Source organism: Cyprinus carpio, chromosome B25 (genome assembly GCF_018340385.1).
Source record: "Cyprinus carpio isolate SPL01 chromosome B25, ASM1834038v1, whole genome shotgun sequence".
NCBI lineage: Eukaryota > Metazoa > Chordata > Actinopteri > Cypriniformes > Cyprinidae > Cyprinus > Cyprinus carpio.
In genome coordinates, this window is record NC_056621.1 from 10066555 (window position 1) to 10088226 (window position 21672).

General features: G+C 36.8%; 4 protein-coding genes across 4 annotated transcripts in view; 2 read left to right on the forward strand and 2 right to left on the reverse strand.

Moving 5' to 3' along the window:
• Positions 1-1052, reverse strand: part of LOC109071700 (sphingomyelin phosphodiesterase 3-like) — a 40236-nt gene extending 39184 nt beyond the window's left edge. Inside the window, exon 1 of the mRNA XM_042752763.1 lies at positions 897-1052. The gene's annotated coding sequence lies outside the window, so the exon portion shown is untranslated. The remainder of the gene's footprint in view (positions 1-896) is intronic.
• An 837-nt stretch (positions 1053-1889) lies between these two features.
• Positions 1890-7303, forward strand: si:dkeyp-50b9.1. The gene is made up of 7 exons (XM_042753116.1): positions 1890-2037; positions 2682-2821; positions 4033-4168; positions 4299-4479; positions 5748-5912; positions 6845-6932; positions 7154-7303. Exons 2-7 carry the CDS (start codon positions 2699-2701, stop codon positions 7286-7288), a joined length of 828 nt encoding a protein of 275 aa, XP_042609050.1. The 5' UTR covers positions 1890-2037; positions 2682-2698; the 3' UTR covers positions 7289-7303.
• Positions 7304-10237: 2934 nt separating this feature from the next.
• LOC109071702 (olfactomedin-4-like) lies at positions 10238-12331 on the reverse strand. The gene is made up of 5 exons (XM_042753312.1): positions 12178-12331; positions 11918-12076; positions 11545-11757; positions 11257-11389; positions 10238-11102 (listed from the first exon to the last, which is right to left on the reverse strand). Exons 1-5 carry the CDS (start codon positions 12208-12210, stop codon positions 10291-10293), a joined length of 1350 nt encoding a protein of 449 aa, XP_042609246.1. The 5' UTR covers positions 12211-12331; the 3' UTR covers positions 10238-10290.
• A 3399-nt stretch (positions 12332-15730) lies between these two features.
• LOC109051178 (olfactomedin-4-like) lies at positions 15731-21256 on the forward strand. The gene is made up of 5 exons (XM_042753397.1): positions 15731-15865; positions 16028-16150; positions 16266-16484; positions 19522-19675; positions 19763-21256. Exons 1-5 carry the CDS (start codon positions 15809-15811, stop codon positions 20590-20592), a joined length of 1383 nt encoding a protein of 460 aa, XP_042609331.1. The 5' UTR covers positions 15731-15808; the 3' UTR covers positions 20593-21256.
• Positions 21257-21672: the final 416 nt, after the last annotated feature.

Consider the following 21672-nt stretch of genomic DNA (forward strand, 5'->3'; position numbering starts at 1 on the left):
TGTATGACTGACAATTATGCACAAGTTTATTAGTTTGTTTATGCTAAATCTCTGTGATCTGAATACAGTTCAAATATATACATCTTACATTAATGTCATATGAATTTGTAGGTCATAATGGTCTGTGGAAGTACAGACAGGAAGCTTGGCCAAAATCTCACACCAACAAGAATATGTTGTTCAACACTGCAACTATCAGTCCTTTGTCTCTTAGAATAATGTACCTTTTTTTAACTGGTAACGGTCACCTGGGTGTATAAAGAAGAACTAGACAAACAGGGTTAAAGAAACACAGACGCTGTGGCTGCCACACCTTGATCTGTGGTTTAAAATTAAACACTAAATCACACCATTACACTTCATTACTCAGTACAGTCTTATTTGAAAGTATGCTTATGAAAACATGGATTTAAGCTACTTATTTCCACAATGCTGTGATTCACAGAAATTCACCTTTCATTTTTAATTTTGAAACCGTAAACGTTGACATATACACATCACTGTCTAAGAAGGTGCAGTAAAGCATACCAGTCTCTAGATGCATGCCTTGCCTCAAACTGATGGCTGATGGGGGCAACTGCATTTGTCAGAAGGAAGCAGTGCTCTATGGATAAATGATCAACCATACGAGTCTAACACAGCCTCATGCACATGCAAATATTATTCAAATCGCTTCCCTCCAATAGTGCCACTAAATTAAGGCTTTAAAGCCAGAGGCAGAGCATTTCTGTGAAACAAATAATCTATAAACAGTCTCACAATTAAACAGAACAACCCCCTTCCAGGCGCACAAAGAAGCGTGGTAGATGATGCTGATGCACTCAAAGGTTAACCCGTTTCAGCTCGCTCCGTAACTTTCATTTAAACCGGTCGAATGGGGTGTTTTCAGTACTCACAGTTCAGTAGTCTAACAGGTGAGTGTCTCCTTTTGCGCTATTTCCGTGGCAGTTTCCAGATATCTGATTTCCCTCGCCGTGGTCCGCCTCTCCGCCCCGCGTTGCCACTGCTGACGACGACGCGAGTTTCTTTCCAGCACCAGCGCGCTTTGAACAGCTCCACTGACGTCACTCCCCGCGAAGCCAACCGACGCCACGCCCACCAGGCTCCGAGACCCCACCCAACACACGCTAGTGTTCCGATTCATCTACATGATTCGAATCTTTTCAATCAATCGGTTCGCTAAATGATTTGTTCAGTTTGGACTAGGGCCAACTCTCACTGATGGACCCTTTTCACAAAACTGTGATGAGATGACACATTTTTTTTAAATGTATATACATTTATAACTCTATACTTTGTATTATATCACCTTTGCATGAAATTACAAATGCAAGGGTGTTTTTAAAATGCAGTGTCTATGGGAGTGACACCGGCGACACTATCATGGAGTTTTTCTTCTGCTATTTGAGCAAATGGGAATACAAAAAAAAAAAAAATGTCATGTATTTCTTCTGTATTTTGTCTGCTGTCATGTTTATCTGATTTGATAGCGACCTTGCAGTTTGCAGAAAGGCGCTAGCCTATATAAAATAAACTTGCACTGCAAACCAGTTTGTTCATAGTTAAGGTAATATGTTCAAATAATATGGTAAGACACTCCACTTTTGAATATCAAGCAGCAAAACCTGCTGTTTTGTATAGCTAAAAAATAGACCGGAAGCCTCGCACATAAAATTTACAAATGGCCGCGTCCATTCTAACAGGAAAAAATAAAATGAATAGCATCCACATAAGAGTTTGCTGCAGTTATGGAGGGATCTTATGTGTTAATATGATGTTCGATGGTGTGGAAATTATGGCAGAACCTAAATTTGGGTTGAACTATCCCTTTAAGAACCATCAAGTTGGAAATAAACCACACCATCCTACGCGTCATCGCCTGTTCATTATTGGGGACTCCAAATCCCAGGAGACACTGCGATTGAGTTCCAGCTCCACCGTTGCCATAGATACACTCGCTATCCAAGTGACTAGCACAACGCAGCCAAGTTTGCGAAGGTGGCCAAACTGTCAACATTTCTGAAGCAGGCATTGAAGGTATTTAGTTTATTAATTGTTTATAGATTTATATATTAATAGATATTACGCACAGTTTTGTTTTAACCTGAAAAATAAAACAAATGCACAGGAGACCGGTTAACTGTCACACTCCCATTATTATTCACAACGGTTGTTTTATTTTTGAACGTCAACTTCTGTGCAAAACTCGGCATACTGGTAACAAAAACACATTTCCTCCGTTATTAGCTTGGAGAAAAGTACAGTTTGTTTAGCACAGGTTTGTGACAACAGCTGGCCACTATGAGTACGTTAAGTCAATACACAATAGAGTAAAACGCCAACTTACAGTAAAAAAAAGGCCCCAATCTTCCACAAAATAACAGCATTTAAATGTTTTATAGTCAATTTAACACCGTTAAAAAGCAAAAAGTATATTATGAACAAATCAAAAAAAATAATTGAAAAGGAAAAGGAAACATATTAACATTTTAAACCGTTGTTTTGGCCAAAAGTAAAATTGGCAAAAAAAAAAAAAAAAAAAAAACGTATATTACTGCCCTGAGAATATACTGTAGTTGTGACGAGTAGCCCCAGTCCCCTCTGTGAAACTCTTACAGCAGGGGCAAGTGTCAGAATGTTTCATTTAATGAATGCTCATACATGTGTGTCTCTCTTTTTAGCGGGTCTGTTGTGAGCGATGGAGGGATGCATGGTTCGTCTCCACAGTGTCCACTTCAGGGGTGCTTTCAGTGCTCAGCCCATCATAGTCAACTTCCACGAACTCTTCCAAACCAGAGATGCTCCTACAATTCTGCCTATGGTTAACATACATTTCTTTCTTATTTAAGATTATTTCCAAATAACTAGATTAATATCACACTAGAAGTCCAAAATAAACTTTCTTTTCTATACAGGTAGTGATTTATAACTGGGTTGGTAATTAAATAAAAAAAGTTAACTTGTATTTTGTCAGTTCAAATACATTGGAGAAATCAAATGGATAAACACAAATTACATTTAGTTAACTAAAATAAAAAAATCTAAACATTTATTACACTGAAAAAATATGTTGAAACAATTTTCACTCAGGAATTGCTAGTAATAATTACAAAGAAATGGTAAGTAGCACATTGAATTAAACATGAAATTTTGAAGTAGCCTGAAGACTGAAATTGTATTTTCTACTCTAGCAACTTTGAAAAAAAAAAAAAAAATACAGTGTATTTTTTATTTTATAAAACTCTTCTAATATTTCAGTTAAAGAAATATAATATTTAAAATATTTAATGAAATATCATTTTATTAATATGTACTTTCATCACTCTCACCTAATCTGCCACTGGATCTATTTTTAACTGAGATTGTTGCTGTACATTCTGGGATTGCCATCTCCACCAAGGAGATATACAATTGAATTAGGCCCAAAAAGGTATCTTAGTAGGCAACATAATCAAGTTGTGTATCTTTTGGAAAAGCCTTTGCGTCAGAAATGCGCCTTAAAATGCTTCCTCCGTAGGCAGCTGACTTGGTTTTGGTACAGCATAAATATGCCAAATTGCCTCATACACGCCTATACACTTACGCCTACCCACACGCTAATTCATTTCAATCCCACTTAACCTCTTTTATTATCTTGCTTGCTTTCCCTTCATTGATGTTTATTGATTATTGAGTGCTGTATTCCACTTCCTTTCTGCATATTAACTCCCTCCTTGTTTTTGAAATATTATTTGAGCTTTTATTGCTCTTACTCCACAAAATATGAAATTTTAGAGTCAGTACGATCTGCAATAAAGGTCACGTTTCAGCCTCCCCTTGTGTTGTCCAGGAACTCCCAGTCTAAATTGAATGGATTTTTTTCCTGGCCAGAGCTTTGCAAATATTGGTGTGGGTCGTCCTCCTGGACTGGTTTGCACCAGATCTATGAGTGTTCTTGAGTCCGCTGCTCTTTTCTACATTACCTGAGCCAGGTGTTATGATTTTTTTTGTGCTTTGATAAATATGAATATGTAAAATGTCTTGGTCTTGCAGGTAAAGAATGAGGATGTTCTGCGGGCTGTGGTGGCTCTATTTGACACCTCCTTGCCTGAAATCGGCCCCAGAGATGTGCATGAAACAGTACACTACCCTGGGATACATACTATTATTTTGTCACAAGACCATGCAGGTACAGTATGTAATTCACCTTGGTTGGGCAATAGAGCATAAATTATGCTAGTTATAGAAATATCCTACATGATTCCATATATAGAATGAGAGTTGGCCTAAGGCTATTTTATGCTGATTTCTCTTTGCAGATGTTTTAGAGGACTATAGAGGGAGAGCTTCCCAAAAGGGGACAAATTTGAGCCCAGTACCCTGTAAAACAAAAGTGGAAGCTGATTCCACACACAAGCTGCTGACTGAGCTATACAGCGACTCTGAAGAGAGTACAGTGGAAACCTCAGAGGAGATAATAGCAACGGAGACAAGTATCAGGTTAAGATTTTTTTTAAGTTATTCTAAAAGTGTGATTACATTTGCCATTGTTCTGCAAATTTTCTTGGGCAAAATCCAGTCATTTGGAATCCACATAATTGGGAATTTCACATAACGGTGAAAGATTTTCCCATGCACATATCAAGTTGGTCACATAGTTTGTACACACACTGTGCAATACATCCTTAAAAGTAAAGGTCCCAAAAATGGGTTTAGCATTGAACCCATAGATTCTATGGCTTCACTGCTAAAACCCTTTTTTGGAACATTTACTATGGCATAGAAGAACCATTTTGGGTTCCCCAAAGAACCTTCCAATTAACAGTTCTTCAAAGAACCCTTATTTTCTTCTTAGCGTGAAGAGCATCTGAATAATCTAAAGAAACTTTTTTCCCAATAAAGAACTGTTTATGAAATGGAAAGGTTCCATGGATGTTAAAGGTTCTTCATGGAACCCAAAAAGCTAATAAAGAACTATTATTTTTAAGACTGTGCAACAAAAGTGGATGGTGGTTTATATACTGTAAAACTCCAAAACAGATATATAAGTATCTTAAAAATGACTATGTTCAAAGTCTTCCACAGTCAAAAGACACCTTTGTGTAAGAAACTGACTAAAAACAAAGTCATTCATTAAGTCATGATTGAGAATTAACAAGAGTGAATATGAACATGACTCGTCACAAATCATTTGTTGATTCTGTTAAAGATAATGGGATTACAAGAGCTTTTTCCCAGATCCTCCCTGGCAAACAGTTTGCCAAGCGGTCCTTATTAGCTCTATCTGTACTCCTAAAGGCGTAGATCTGGAAAGAAGTGAATTTTTAGGTATTAATTTATTGCATTTTAGAAGGACATTTAACAGAGATCATCATGACCTTATTATTGTCAGTTACATTGACAAATGTCACCATGCATGGATGTTTCTATGCAAACCCAACTGTGTTATACCATTTTATGGACAATTGTATCCTACTATGGTCACTTACTGGGATCATCTTAGTGCATGCTGTGACAGAATATTGTGTATTTGGATTATACTAAATGTATGGATGTGTGAATACAGTCATAGTTTCACAATGTTGTCAAAGCCTTACCACACATTTGGCTTTGGTGCTCATGTGGGAGATGGAGGTTCGAACCTATCCTAATCCCATTTCCTCTGTCTATTCTTAGATTCAATTCAAGTGTTCTAGTTACTGTTCTGTTAATAAAAAAATATATATATATATTTTTTTTAAATAATGTTTGTTCTCTGTTCTCCATAGTTGGTCTTGGGAGCGATTCTGTGAAGGCCTCCAGGAATTTGTAGACGGAGCGAGGGATAGGAAAGAAAAAAGAGCAGTACAACGAGAAGACGGAAAGATTCCGCCATCCGCCGTAGGAGTTGAATCTTTGATCATGGCTGCTGCTTGCTACGAACTCAAGATACTGTAAGCAAAGCACAAGCACTGTGCCTAATTCAATCAAACAGCTGCGAAAGAGCCATGTAATACTATTTTGTGAGAGAGAAAAAAACACTAATGCCAAGATACTTTTCTTCTGTTAGCATCTCATAACATCATCTGGCAATGCAGTAAATCTTTATCAATTGCATTTTATAGTAATTTTTTGCGATAAAGAGGAACTTACACAGACAAAATATGGATATTACACGAAATGAAAAGGGTGAGATAAACTTCTTTGTTTGTTGCATTCTACAAAGCATTTTCACACTTTTTGACTACAAGGGATTCTCATACACACTCACACAGACGTCTACCTCAAAGGATACTTTTTGTGCAGAATCATCTTCTGCTGTACTGTACCTACAACCCACACATCCAAATCAAACTCTGTCCAGCTGTAAGAACAAGCGCCTGACTGTCCCTCCTATAGCCTCAGTCAGCATTTCAGCTTTTTATGAGTGGATTCCATCCAGGATTCCTAAAAAAGACTTTATTTATATCCTCAAACTGAAACAAGCCTTGTCATTATGAGATCCCACTGAATGGTGTTGCTCCACCCTGAGTCTATTTCCAGTCCAGAGGGGCTGAAGAGTGGAGAAACCTGCCGTGCCCTGCCCTGCTGGCTGTGGGGTGTTATTTCCATTCAATGAGAGACTATGGCTTTCTCTCTCTCCTTTCCCTCTTCTGCACTCTGTATTTGTGCCAATCGCTTCCACATGGCCTGTGGTTTACTTTAACCTCAAGCGTCTGCCACACACACACACACACACACACACACACATACTCACTAGAACCTGTCTTATTGTGACAGTTAAAATGGATGTTTCTCAGAAATGTAATGTGAATTAAATTAAGACATAAGCTAATGTAATAAGAACAATGATATGGAGTTGTCTGCTTCTGTCTGTGAATTGTAGGTCTACAGGAGACATGGTGCTTCAGCTGTCTCTTTTGGCTGTTAGGAAACGTTACCGGCACCTTGGGATTGGCAGCTACATAATGGAGGTAAACACATACACAAATTGTTTCTGCTTGGACCTTCTCAATCTTCTTGTACTTGTTCTACTTTGCAAATGACAGTGTATATCAGTGCTGCTTTGTCTTTACAAATTATTTAATGAACAAAGCCTATAAGCATGCATTTTGCATAGACACTGCCCTCTCTGTTGTCTGCATTTATATATTTATTTATTTTGTAAGTACTTTTTCCCATATTTTTGTTTCAGCTTTTGAAGACTCAGTCTATAGTAGGGAAATATGATACACTTGTTGCCCACGCTGACACTGATGCAAAAGGTTTCTTCAAATTCCACAGGCTCACCGATGACCCTCTGCTGAATGACCAGTTCAAGTACAGATAATGCATCCCACAATGCATGTCATGCAAAATCTAAATGTATAACAATGATTGTCTATATACAACTATCTAATGCATATTGCACAAACAAGAACATAAAAAGACCAAATTGCTGATTATATTTAACACTTGGCCCATATATCATAAAATGTCATATAAAACAAGGCAACTGAACAGATGGAACAAGTGACTCGTTCTTGGCCAGAATGAGCTAAAAACTGACTTTAAACAAGACTTTATGCAGATCGTTAAACACATGGCTTTTCCTGTGAGACCAAGGAAAGCAGATATGAGAATATGACTTTTGTTTTTTATTGTTTAAACAAACAGTGCCATCTATAGGCTAGGTGGTATGTGAGTCTGGTAGCATGAGATTTAGAAATTAACAGTTTGGGATGTATATCTATTAAATTATTTAATTGCAATTAACCTAAAATGTTTTTGTAGTTAATTTATTTATTTTATTTCAAATATATATTGTGTGTGTGTGTTTTAATTTATTTAATTGCAATTAACCTAAAATGTTTTATAAAAATTGTTTTGATGGTACTCTATAACCTTAACTCTAATTTTTGTTTTGGTATTTTTTTATGTAAGGCATACACACACACATACACACTTATGAACACACACTTACAACTTCATGTTTTCATTCTACACATTTTCCTTTAGACCTAGAAATGAGAAATCCCGTTTTCTCCCTGAGTTTACGAGAGGTTGAGATGGACATGGATGTGGCGTGAGTTAATATTCATTGTATTATGCATTTGCTGGGTGTTGCTGGGCAGTTACTAAATTTTTCCTAACCCTAAATATGAGCAATTATCTTTGCAAGCACCACTAAAGCATCTAAAGCATATTGAACAACATCTGATAACCAGGTTAATAGTGTCTCTGTTTCTTAGAAGTCGCAGGCTCTCTTTGCATATCAGCAACAGGTAATGTGTGTGACGAGGCTACTCGAAGAGGTCAAGATCTTACGCAAACAGGTGATATTACATTTCGCATGATATTTGATCGTGCCCTTACTAATCGACAACTGCAATTGAGAGCTACATGAATTGCTCATGTATCTCTCTCTCTCTCTCTCTCTCTCTCTCTCTGTGTGTGTGTGTGTGTGTGTGTGTGTGTGTGTGTGTGTGTGTGTGTGTGTGTGTGTGTGTGTGTGTGTGTGTGTGTGTACGAATTCACATGCTTCCATGGTGACTGGCTTTTCAGCTAGATCTACGGCGTGAGGAAGTGGACCGCCTCAACTCCAAGCTGGAACAAGAAAAACGAAAGCGCCATGATATAGGTATGGTATATGTACAGGTGCGAATTTGTTATACCTCAATATTTGCCTGCCTGTTTTACACTGAACACAATTGTGAGGGTTAAAGCATCTGTAACACTCAAGTCTTAAAAGCATTTTGGTCATTTGATGTTTAATATTGGACAATTTAATCATTAAATAGGTTGGGCCCTTAACGCTTACCTTCCTAACCCTATTTCTTCCTATTACTTTTTCCTGATCTTTTTAACCATTTTTTTCTAATTTTATCTTTTCCACTTACCTATTCCCATTTTTTCATAATCCTTCTTTCGCACTCATTTTATATTGGTTAAATGTATATTCATATATCTAGTTTATATTTTTGTTTTTGTGGGTATTATCTCCCAATTTAATATGTGGGTGTAAAGTTTAGACTTTTAAGGAGTTGAAATAAGATGTGTTTGAGTCTCTCAAAACTTTAAAATAATTCTGAGTGTAAGATGATGGAAAAGGTAATCTAAATGTTGGAGGATGCACAATTTAATATCCCTAATCAGCCAATACTGCTAAATTACCAAATATTTGCTAAAAAGTTAAAAAGATTATAAATTGCTGAAAAGAATTTTTAATGAATGTACAATTTATTTTATCCATTTTACATACTCTGTAGAAAACAAGTTCTTGATGTACAGGCTGAAGAACACAAAAGAACTGTTAGACAATATTGCCTCAGACTCAGGTGAGTATTTTTATTGTTTTTTGATCTAGCAGCTGCAAGCAACACATACCCTCCAGTCTTAGCTGATTCGAACAGTTGCTCTGAAATGCTCATGTGCTTATATAATGGTTAGTCATAAAATCCCAGCCTGTCATATTGAATCAGCAACCATGATACTCTTTTGAAGCACCTGACCAATAACAAGCTCAGACTGACCTTTGCTCGCACCTCCAATTATAAGAGCCACTTGTCTTCTAGCCTGTGACTCATAAAGCTGTGAGCTGGGTTTTAATGACTAATAAAGCACTACTGGCTCCACAGTGAGGGATGAAGAAAAACCCAAGATTAATCCTGTCTATAAAATCAAAAGCGAAGATAGGCACAATAATAAGTGCAATAAATTTAATGTATGAAGAGGTCCACATGGCCAGTCTTCTCCAGTCAAACGAAAAATAAATTTATTGAAGTAATAAGCCACTTTAGACTTTAATAAAAAAAAATCTTATGCAAGGTAAACAAAGCAAAAAATGAGTGCTGTCACAAGTGTGTAAACATTGGCTATTGTACTAGAATTCAAATATGGCTCATCCAATAAAGTGCTTTGTAATTGCTTTCGTCTCAGGAAAGCTAATGTTGAGTAAGTGTGTAGGATATATTGGATTGTCTTTGTACTTTCCAGATGATCAGGGACTAACAGAACAGGAGCATGCAAAACCAGGAACACAAGAGCAAGAAACAGCACAGTCTGAAGAACCTCCCATTCAAACACCAGAGGGTGCTGGAGTTTAAAGTTTTGTACTTTTTACTGCAGACTTTAATTGTTTGATGTCCATTCTCACATTTTTGCATTTGTTTGTATGTTTATTTGTACCTCTGTCTCTAGTTTTTGAATGTCATGTTTTTGGGAGGCACTCTCTTGGTTGTGAGTAGTAAAAAGTCTCTGGAGCTTCTACATAAAAGCTTTGGGAAATAAAACAAACCAGTTTTGAATTTGAAACAGTGCACTTTTTATTGGGTAACTGCATTTGAAATGCACTTAGAAGAAGGTATCATATGCTAAAAGATAGGCATCATTATACAAGTAGAGTTTTCCATCAACTGGATTGTAGTTCAGATTGGCTATTCCAGCAGAAACCTTCTCAAAAGGCAAAGAAAGAGTGTTTATCTCTTGACCAGTGGCTGTATCGAAAGCATAAAACACCTCTTCTTGGTAAGTATTAACAAAGCGTGTAGCATACAAGACCCCGCACACCATAAACGTGCTGGTGACGGACCTCTTAAAGAGATGTGTCTTCCAGGTGTGAGTGATATTGAGTGAAAGTGGGTCTAAACGGCTCACAACAATGTTGCCGCGGTTCTCCTCAGTGGCGTATATCACCCACACAGCATTTTGATCAGCCTCCAGGTCGATATCGGTCCAATCACGACAGCTGTAGTAGCAGAAAGGGAACTTGTTGTCGATTCCAGCACCAACTAGTTGTACACGCTTGGTTTCTTGTGTTGTAATGTTGAAGCTGCAGATTTCAGCGGTGTCGTAGCATTGGTAAAATACAGTATTGTCATACAGAATAGTGCCAGAGCCCTGAACTGCATTTTCATCGCTGTATGATGATGCTATCTCTTCCTCTGTGTAGTAATTGTTGGCCATGAAATCTTCAAGGGAGTTGTACATCCTGATTGTGTTGCCATGCTTGTGATCGCTCACTAGACAGTGTTCCCAATAGCGTTCTATACTGCTTAGCAGGGCATCACGGCCCCAAGCACCAGAAATATAGGAATCGCTGATGGAATTGAGCTTGGTAACAACTGGAGGACTTATTCTGGTCATAGTGCGCTGATGACAAGTACCTGCAAGCAATTTAGTGACAGTTTCGTTGTTTGTTAGAAACTTTTTGGATGTTCAGAATTCAGAAAATGGCATTTAAAGCAGTTCCATTCCTTAAAAGTTTCTATATCCTACCTTCAGAAAAAATAACTTACAGATAGTCAGTAAAGTACTTACTTCTGAAATCATTTGGCATGGTCTTGCAATTCTGTGCACGGTTGTTGAGGTCACGTAACCTTTTCTTCATGGTCTCTAGGTTGAAGAAATCATCTCTGTACATCTTCTGGACATCATTTTTTGCTTTATTTAACTGAGAAAAACAAATGGTCTCATTAAACTGTGGTTGCCTTTACTTTTATATTGTTGAGATCATTCTGTCATCATCTTTAATTTGAGATTGAGATTTTGAAACACTGATTACAAAATACAGAAATATTTTTTGTGATCATGTGTTGCAATGTCTACCTCAGTGAGCAGGTTATGCGTCTCATTGTTGGGGTTCTGCATGTGTGTTTCATTGACAGTTTGATGGATTTCCTCAAGTTCCTGGTTCAGCTGTCGCAGATGAAGTGCGCTGTACAGTCCATTTGTGTGCAGGTAACCAAATGCTTTCAGACAGGCTGAGATGTTCTGAAGAGTGGCTTCCATTATAGGCAGTTCTGCATTTGTGTTCCTCATCTGGAAATCGACTCAGAAAGTTAATTGATATTGCCTTAAACAGTGATACAAACCAAACCATGAGTAAGTTGAACCATTCCACCCCTAATTGTAACGTACATCATCTGAAAAGCATTGCAGTCCATTAAGTAGCAATTGTCATAAGAAGCGTATACTTTACCTTTTCCTCAAACTCACTCAGGTTGTCCTCACAAATTTGGACCTGTCTTGTGACTTCCTCAAATCGAAAAACAGGAAAAGTCCAAATAGAGCTGTTTATTTTACACAAACATGAATCAGACGTCTGCTGACCTTGGACTCTCTGAGCCTCGACAGTCACCTTATGTACAAACACAATAAGAATATTGCATCACTCATACATACGTTTTCAGACATTAAGTCAGAATGGTATGGACAATTGAAGACAAAGAGAAAACTTACGATGACTGTGAGGAGTAGCAGGTAGACAAACATGATGACCAAATGGGCTGAAAGACTACCGATCTGCTTTAAATCACCACACAAGCACTAAAATGTTGCAAATTTAGATATTCAAATAGGCAATTTTAATGTCTGTTGAAGAGGATGTGAAAAAATGAACATATGGCTAATTTCAGAAATTCAGGAAGAAATATAGCTGACAAACGGAAAATTAATCCACAAGTTCCCCCAAAAAATAGATACATTTTATGCAGACATCGGCACTTTCATTATAGTGATTAACAGTTTTTTTTTTTTTTTTTGATATTCAAATTTGTAGTTTTGGTATCTGTTGAAGAAGATGTGAAAATTGCACATATGGCTAATTTCAGAGATTAGGGAAGAAATTTTGCTGAGAAACATCAGAAAATTCAACCACAAGTTCCCCCCAAAATTTACACATCTCCTTTTTATCATACATTTTATGCAGACATTTGCACTTTCATTACAGTAACTAAAAGTATTTTTTAGATATTCAAATTTGCAGTGGTGAGGGGTCTGTTGAGGAGGATGTGAAAATTGTGAATGTGGCTAATTTTCTAAATTAGGGAAAAGAAATTTGTTGAGAAACGCAATAATTTAACTACAGGTTCCCTTCAAAGTTTTGTACACCAGTCCATCATAAAATTTAGGCAGAATTTGGTACCTTTTCATTACTGTGACTAACATTACTGAAACAGTCATCTTCAGGTTTCTCCAGAAATGTTAGATTGGGTTCAAGCCCAGGCTCTGACCGGCCCACTCAACACATTTACAGAGTTGTCCAGAGGTCACTCTTGCGTTATCTTATCTGTGTGCTTAGTGTCATTGTCTTGTTGGAAGGTAAACGTTCTGCCCAGTCCGAGGTTTTGAGTGCTCAGGACTAGGTTTTCATTAAGGCTATCTCTATATTTTGCCGTGTAGTGTTTTCCGTATACTTGAGTATATGGAAGGGACGAGTTCACGTGAGGCTGCTACCACCACACTTCACTGTTGGGATTGTACTGTGCAGGTGATGAGCAGTGCCTATTTTCCTTAATACATGATGCTTGAACCTGAGGTTCATCAGACCAGAGAATCTTGTTTCTCACAGTCTGACTGTCTTTTAGGTGCTTTTTTGCAAATTCTAAGTGTGTTTTCTTGTGCCTTCACTGCGAGAGGATTTAGTCTGGCCACACCGCCAAAGTCCAAATCGATGGAGTGTTGCAGTGATGTTTGTCCTGATGTAAATTTCTCTCATCTCCATATATGTTCATGGAGCTCAAGTGGAGTGTCCATCAGCTTCTTGGTCAATACTCAAGGCCCTTCTCTATCGAATGCTAGAAACAGTCCTGGTTGTTCCAAACTTCTTCCATTAAGAAGTTAATGGATTCAGAAAGATACGATTTTATTATTCTATTGATAAAATGTTGTGACGTGAAAACATGTACACCCTCCTAAAAGTTACAAAATTAAGTTCTGTCAGGACCACTGTCGTCAGAATGACAGACACTTAGCATACAGTTTGGTTTGGTGGTATGGTTCTGCTCTGGGCAAAAACTTCCTGCCCATCCATGCAGCCTATCATGAATCATGAATCTAGGGTAAACAGAACAGAACAAAGCAGATATCATTCATGAACTTAATGATATTTAAGTATAACAACATCATTCAAGATCATATATCAGAAGACCTAATGTCTGTTTTTTAATAAGTGTATGTTTACATTTTACCATCTTTTCATGAATAGTATTATTGATCAATAAAAATAAAAATCTTCTGTGTTTATTCAGAGAGGGGTGAACTTATTTATGCTAAGCACTGTGTGTGTCTATATATATACAGGTCCTTCTCAAAAAATTAGCATATTGTGAAAAAGTTCATTATTTTCCATAATGTAATGATAAAAATTAAACTTTCATATATTTTAGATTCATTGCACACCAACTGAAATATTTCAGGTCTTTTATTGTTTTAATACTGATGATTTTGGCATACAGCTCATGAAAACCCAAAATTCCTATCTCAAAAAATTAGCATATCATGAAAAGGTTCTCTAAACAAGCTATTAACCTAATCATCTGAATCAACTAATTAACTCTAAACACCTGCAAAAGATTTCTGAGGCTTTTTAAAAACTCCCAGCCTGGTTCATTACTCAAAACCGCAATCATGGGTAAGACTGCCGACCTGACTGCTGTCCAGAAGGCCATCATTGACACCCTCAAGCGAGAGGGTAAGACACAGAAAGAAATTTCTGAACGAATAGGCTGTTCCCAGAGTGCTGTATCAAGGCACCTCAGTGGGAAGTCTGTGGGAAGGAAAAAGTGTGGCAAAAAACGCTGCACAACGAGAAGAGGTGACCGGACCCTGAGGAAGATTGTGGAGAAGGACCGATTCCAGACCTTGGGGGACCTGCGGAAGCAGTGGACTGAGTCTGGAGTAGAAACATCCAGAGCCACCGTGCACAGGCGTGTGCTTTTTGAACCAGAAACAGCGGCAGAAGCGCCTGACCTGGGCTACAGAGAATGCAGCACTGGACTGTTGCTAAGTGGTCCAAAGTACTTTTTTCGGATGTAAGCAAATTTTGCATGTCATTCGGAAATCAAGGTGCCAGAGTCTGGAGGAAGACTGGGGAGAAGGAAATGCCAAAATGCCTGAAGTCCAGTGTCAAGTACCCACAGTCAGTGATGGTCTGGGGTGCCATGTCAGCTGCTTGTGTTGGTCCACTGTGTTTTATCAAGGGCAGGGTCAATGCAGCTAGCTATCAGGAGATTTTGGAGCACTTCATGCTTCCATCTGCTGAAAAGCTTTATGGAGATGAAGATTTCGTTTTTCAGCACGACCTGGCACCTGCTCACAGTGCCAAAACCACTGGTAAATGGTTTACTGACCATGGTATTACTGTGCTCAATTGGCCTGCCAACTCTCCTGACCTGAACCCCATAGAGAATCTGTGGGATATTGTGAAGAGAAAGTTGAGAGATGCAAGACCCAACACTCTGGATGAGCTTAAGGCCGCTGTCGAAGCATCCTGGGCCTCCATAACACCTCAGCAGTGCCACAGGCTGATTGCCTCCATGCCACGCCGCATTGAAGCAGTCATTTCTGCAAAAGGATTCCCGACCAAGTATTGAGTGCATAACTGAACATAATTATTTGAAGGTTGACTTTTTTTGTATTAAAAACACTTTTCTTTTATTGGTCGGATGAAATATGCTAATTTTTTGAGATGGGAATTTGGGGTTTTCATGAGCTGTATGCCAAAATCATCAGTATTAAAACAATAAAAGACCTGAAATATTTCAGTTGGTGTGCAATGAATCTAAAATATATGAAAGTTAAATTTTTATCATTACATTGTGGAAAATAATGAACTTTTTTCACAATATGCTAATTTTTGAGAAGGACCTGTATATATATATATATATATATATATATATATATATATAAATATATTAAAATATTACACACACACACACACACACACACACACACTAAATATATACTTCCTCAATTAGTAATTTTCTTGTGTCAGCAGAAACTGGTTTTTGTCTTTAAATCTGAGCTTCTCTGATGCAAAACTGATCTTTATATATTAGGCTACAGGACAGCAACCTGTCCTATCTCCAACATGAGTCAATCATACATTTTCATTTTGATGGTCATCATTCCTCTAATTTTCTCACAGGTAAAATGTAACTTTTCTGTATATTTTTATTATTTTTATTTTTACATTATTTCATGACTAATGTCAGTGTTTATTAAATACAGTTATATATATTGTAATTTTTATAGTGTAATTTTGCTTGTATGTTGGATTTATTTATGCCCTGTTATTTTGTCTCCACAGTCAGCGAGAGGGAAGGACTGTGTGTGTGAGCTACAAAATTCTGATCCTGCTTTCCCTGAGAATAAACTAAATAACGTTGAGTTCAATGCTATTCAGTGCGCTAGAAACATCACTTCAGAAAAGGTAAACGTCAAAACATACTGTTGTGATGTTTAGGGTTGCAAATTAGGCATGTATAATTCTGTACAAATCTGTTACTAAAGCAAAATTGTCTCTCAATTGTTTCCTATGTCATCAGATGATTGAGATTGACAGGCTGGTGTTGGGTCTACAACATCGGATCCGTCAGCTTCTGGACAATGTATCCATGCTGGAAAAAGAAGACAATGGAAATCTGTATGCAGCCGTGTCTCTACGCATTATTGAATTAGAGTTGGCCGAGATTCAAGACCTTCTGGACAAACTCAACAGAACCACTAACAATTACCAGCAGCAAAGTTTACAGACTGCTGCAGAGGTAAATTTATGTACACTACATGCACATGTTTTTTATGTACACCTTTGTATAGTAATTATATGTAATGTGTTTGTTGTGACATATTGCTAAAACTAAAATTAATTCCTCACCAAAACTTATTATTTTTCAGTCACACACATTTGCATTTATGAAAAAAGATCAAAATATAAAAATGTTGTTTCACAGTCATGTTAGGTTTTGCAGAACATGATAATCCTTTACATGTATTGCATTAATGAAAATATTTAATTAAATTACATTATTTTTTTATCTAAATTAAAAATGAATATTTAATTAAAAGTAAATAAATATTTAATATTTTTTTTATTCTTTATTTTGATAAGATAATGATATGATAATGGTGATATGATGACGTTCAAATGTATTACATTAAAAGGAAATGTTTACTTAATGTATTTAAATGTAACTATTTATCTAAACTAAATATGAATATTCAATTAAATGTAATTAAATTGAAATAAAATTTGAATATTTAATGTAATTTCTTTATTTTGTGTAATGTCAAGAAAGAGCTATAAATATTAATTAAATACTTATGTAGCGCCCCCTGCCCTCTCGAGAGTTAAAGGGTTAGTTCACCCAAAAATTAAAATTAGCCCGTGTTTTACTCACCCTCAAAGCATCCTAGTTGTATGTGACTTTCTTCTTTTAGACTAATCCAATCGGAGTTATATATCAGTTAGGATGGAGCACTGGGTTCTGGTGATATGTCTCTCGACTTGTATTATAAATTATTACACACTTCTGGTATTACTAATATTTACAAGTTAAGCCAACAAGTAAGTATGGCGAATCCAGGTAAATACATCAGGTAAGTATGGCTAAGTATAAAAACTAAGATTTTATTATCAAAATAAATAAGTGAATAAATGAATAGTCAAATATCAATAAATATGTAATTGTCAATAAACAGAAAAACATAAATAAATAGATAAATAGGTCAATAAAAAAATAGACAGTGTGTAAAAAGGTAACAAAATAGACTATATACAGTATCTGTATCCAATGTATCAATGACAACACTTCAATCAAGGAAACTGCTCTCTCAAAATTGTGAATTATTTCCAATATATGTCAGCATCTGCAGATGACTACTAAAATTATTCCCTCTGACTATATTCAGCTTGCTGTAAGAGCAACTGGGACAATAACCGTAACTGGCATTTAAATATCAAATAAAAATAAACAGCATATATTTACATTTACATTTAGTCATTTTGCAGATGCTTTTATCCAAAGCGACTTACAATTGGGGGATTCATAAAGCAATTCTTCTTAAAGAGGCATATATGTGGGCTCACACACACACACGCTATCTGTGTTGCTACACCTCTCTACCCCGATCAGTGCTCTAGTAGTCCGTCGTCCAGCGATGTCCTCAACAGGCTCAACCATCTCTCTGGACGATCCGTACACAGACACTTGTCTATAAAACTCATTTGAAACAAAGTGTTACGCCGGTGAAACAAAGAATGTGAAATGGTGGCGTCTCCAGCACTATCACATATAGATTAGTTGAAGTTTGTTTAATTACAATGAAATTATGTGTTATGATGCAACGGCCGTACCTCAAATAAGCAGAGTATGATGGTGATCATGTCCTAAAAGACGTGATGAGCAATATCATAACAATGTGATAAGCTGATAGGGACAGCATTGAATTAGTGGTACGTCAATACAGGGGTGTATAGCCTATGACCTAGTCGAAACCACTGAGGCAAGCAGCTCAGATCATAATTGAGGCTGAGTAGGCGCGTGCGCTGCTCGCACTGACAGCACGTGAGGCAAGCGTTGAAGAAGTTATGTTATATATCATGAAAATGTGGTTTGATATTTTGAGTTCGTCACTCTGAGGGCCAGATCCGTGGCGCGTCTGTTTTGAATGGAACTGCACAGAGTTCGTATGCGCATTGTAAAGCTACACAAGACAAGCATTTGAGGTTAAAAAGTATATAAGTATTTTTTATTTTTATTTTTTTGAAAATGACCAGTCGTTTTGCTAGATAAGACCCTTTTTCCTCGTCTGGGATCGTGTAGAATGCTTTGAAGCTGCAATTTGGACCTTCCACACAGTGAACCCCACTGAAGTCCACTATATAGAGAAAAACCCTGGAATGTTTTCCTCAAAAAACTTAATTTCTTTTCGAATGAAGAAAGAAAGACATGAACATCTTGGATGACATGGAGATGAGGAAATTATGAGGAAATTTTCATTCAGAAGTAAACTAATCCTTTAAGCGTGCTGGAAGGGGACCTGCAGCATGGGGGTGAGTGAGGAACATGTGGGCACTGAGCCGGCGCTTTTGCGTGGGCGCGACTCAGGCAGAAGACGCACGACTTGTGGCCATCAGAGAGTTCAATTGGCTCCTTCTCGAAGAAGGTTGGCTGAAGAAAAAGATTCTGAATGGATGACGTACAAGCGCTGCTTTATATAGAGTGGGAGGCCCTCGTATTTCGCGAGCTTGAACGCCATTGGCCAGTCTCACTGGTGTGATTCAGAAGGGCATCAGTAGTATTTGGAGAAAAGGTTAATTCCCATAGCAATGTAGAGTGACAGAATCGAAAGGGAACTCAAGTCTTCTCTCTCTCTTCTCCCCTTCCCATTCAACGGTTCTCTTCTTAAAAAAGGATCTTAATCCACCAATCAGAATACACCAACTAGTTAAGGGGGTGGGACCATGACACTTACAAACCAATCAAAACGAATGATTTTGCTTACCCATATTTGCATACTGAAGATTATAAATATAGGAGACCACTCTTAAAAATAAACACAGTAACGAACTTAAACGTGAATGTTTACAATCAAAATACACAGGGATTAGTCAAACTAGAAATAATGTAAAGGCTTAATTAACCTAAGTTTACCCAGGGTTACACTTCTAAAACAGATTTTTACATTATTTATTTATTATTTACCTTTACTATTCATTTTTGACTGTTCAGGTCCCACTTAACACTATTTTGTAAATGATGTGCATTTAACTAATTCCTATTTAATCCCTAATTTTTACAGTTTCACGACATGACAGAAACGATGGCGGAGCTGGAGAAGTTTGATAGCTTGCAGGTGATTGCAAAAGAGCATGAGAACAAGATCATTAAAAGGGATCTGGAACGGTGCAATGAAGAGCTCAACAGTACATCACCAACCCCTACACTTTCCCCAGGTACACATAAAATAGACTATTATTATTACATAGCCACAGTTAAAGCATTAAAGTATTATACTTATATTTTTGCTTTTATCTTTTCAGGTCCCTGTGGCTTTGGCCGCATGGTCAATGTATCGGGACCTAAAACTTATTCCCTTACAGAATATGGAACGTCCTACCCTTATGGTGCTTGGGGTCGAGATGCAAATCCTGCTCCAGGAAACGAGAACAAGTACTGGCTGGTGGTGCTGACAAGTAGTAATGTATACGGCAACTTTATCCGCCAGTACAATAGTTTAAGTACTATTATATTAGGTATAGAACCAACAGATACATACATATCAAGCTCCAATCCCACAACAAACACAATTCAGGGGTCAAACATGGTCATGTACGCCAATGCTCTCTACTATAACTGTTACGACACATATTCCGTTTGTCAGTTCAACTTGACAACTCAATCTGTCAGTACTGTGGATTTACCTAGTGATACAGGTTACGATGACAAGTTTCCATTCAGACACCTCGATACAACATACAGCTATACTGATATGGATTTTGCCACAGATGAATCAGGCGTCTATGTTATATATGCAACCACAAGCAACTTTGGAAATGTGGTTATCAGTAAAATCGAGACTAGTAACCCACCAGTTTTGGGTCAAACATGGTCCACTTCTCTTCACAAAGCGACTGCCACAAACACATTCATGGTGTGCGGTGTGCTTTTTGCTACTCGTTACCTGGATAAGAAAACAGAACAGATCTTTTACTCTTATGACACCAAAACAAACATAGAGCGCTATGATTTGAAATTGAATATCACGAAGAGACAGACTAATATTGAGTTTCTTAACTATGACCCCAGAGATCATTTACTGTATGTTTACAGTGATGCCTACATTGTAACTTATGAGCTTGTCTTTCAGTAAGTCTCCAGTGAACCACATCCGATTTGCTGTATCCAATTTCACATACTGTCTGCACTAAATAGTATGCAATATTAGAATTGCTGCATCGCAAATGATTTTATGTTGAAAAAGGTATCCCAAAGGTATACATACAGTAGATAGTAGATTTTCAAAGTGTGCAAGGTTTTTAAACATATACCAGGTAACGAACCCAAAATTATATATATATATATATATATATATATATATATATATATATATATATATATATATATATATACATATATATATATATATATATATATACACATATACACATATACATATATTAAAAAAAATGAATTAAGCTAGATTTAATTATGTTAACCCAAAGTTAACTTTATGGTTTTTAGACATGAAAAACATGATTTTAGACATGCTTACATGCAAACACAAACAAGGGATATGTGGTATCAGAACAGTTATACTGTATTATGTCCAATTGCTAGTTTCCTATCTTTAAATATTTTCAAATTCAGTATTTACAATATTTACCATCACCAGTTTAGTATGTTAATTTACTGTAAATAAATATGATTTTACATGTTTTGAATGCCAAAACTGGTTGTTTTGTGGAGGAAAATCATGTGTTTATTATATGTAATACACATTTTGGTTAATGAAATAAAATCTGAATGAAATGAAATGCTATTGATGGATAACCAAAGCTTACAACCATGAACATTAAATACTGATACAGAACATGATTATTTTTCACCTGATTTAAATAAACATATGCAGATTTAAAATATTGAATACACACAAACATGGGTTATGTAATATTCCAACTTTTCACATATAAACCTTATTTTATTTGAGTTCACAAATGCAGAAAAAAACAATCAAAATATCTTCTTTCATGTTCCACAAAAGATTTGGAACAACATGAGGGTGAGTAGCCTAAACTGTATGCAGTGCTGTCATTTCAGATAAAATTGTCTTACCTGTAATTAAAAGTCTGTGACAGGACAGTCAGTGGAGGATCCTGGCCTAACGCAGCTTTTAGACTTTAATTTCTTTTCATTTTAGACGGTTTCTGTGGTGTTGTTTAAATAAAGAATA

Bases quoted from the DNA above. Each gene is read 5' to 3' on its own strand.
- LOC109051178 (XM_042753397.1), top strand. From the start codon at position 15,809: ATGAGTCAATCATACATTTTCATTTTGATGGTCATCATTCCTCTAATT. The intron at 16,151-16,265 runs GTAAACGTCAAA...CTATGTCATCAG, and splicing joins GAAACATCACTTCAGAAAAG to ATGATTGAGATTGACAGGCT. The intron at 19,676-19,762 runs GTACACATAAAA...TTATCTTTTCAG, and splicing joins AACCCCTACACTTTCCCCAG to GTCCCTGTGGCTTTGGCCGC.
- si:dkeyp-50b9.1 (XM_042753116.1), top strand. From the start codon at position 2,699: ATGGAGGGATGCATGGTTCGTCTCCACAGTGTCCACTTCAGGGGTGCT. The intron at 4,169-4,298 runs GTACAGTATGTA...TTCTCTTTGCAG, and splicing joins TTTGTCACAAGACCATGCAG to ATGTTTTAGAGGACTATAGA. The intron at 4,480-5,747 runs GTTAAGATTTTT...TGTTCTCCATAG, and splicing joins GCAACGGAGACAAGTATCAG to TTGGTCTTGGGAGCGATTCT.
- LOC109071702 (XM_042753312.1), bottom strand. From the start codon at position 12,210: ATGTTTGTCTACCTGCTACTCCTCACAGTCATC. The intron at 12,077-12,177 runs GTAAGTTTTCTC...TTTGTACATAAG, and splicing joins TGCTACTCCTCACAGTCATC to GTGACTGTCGAGGCTCAGAG. The intron at 11,758-11,917 runs GTAAAGTATACG...GTCGATTTCCAG, and splicing joins TGAGTGAGTTTGAGGAAAAG to ATGAGGAACACAAATGCAGA.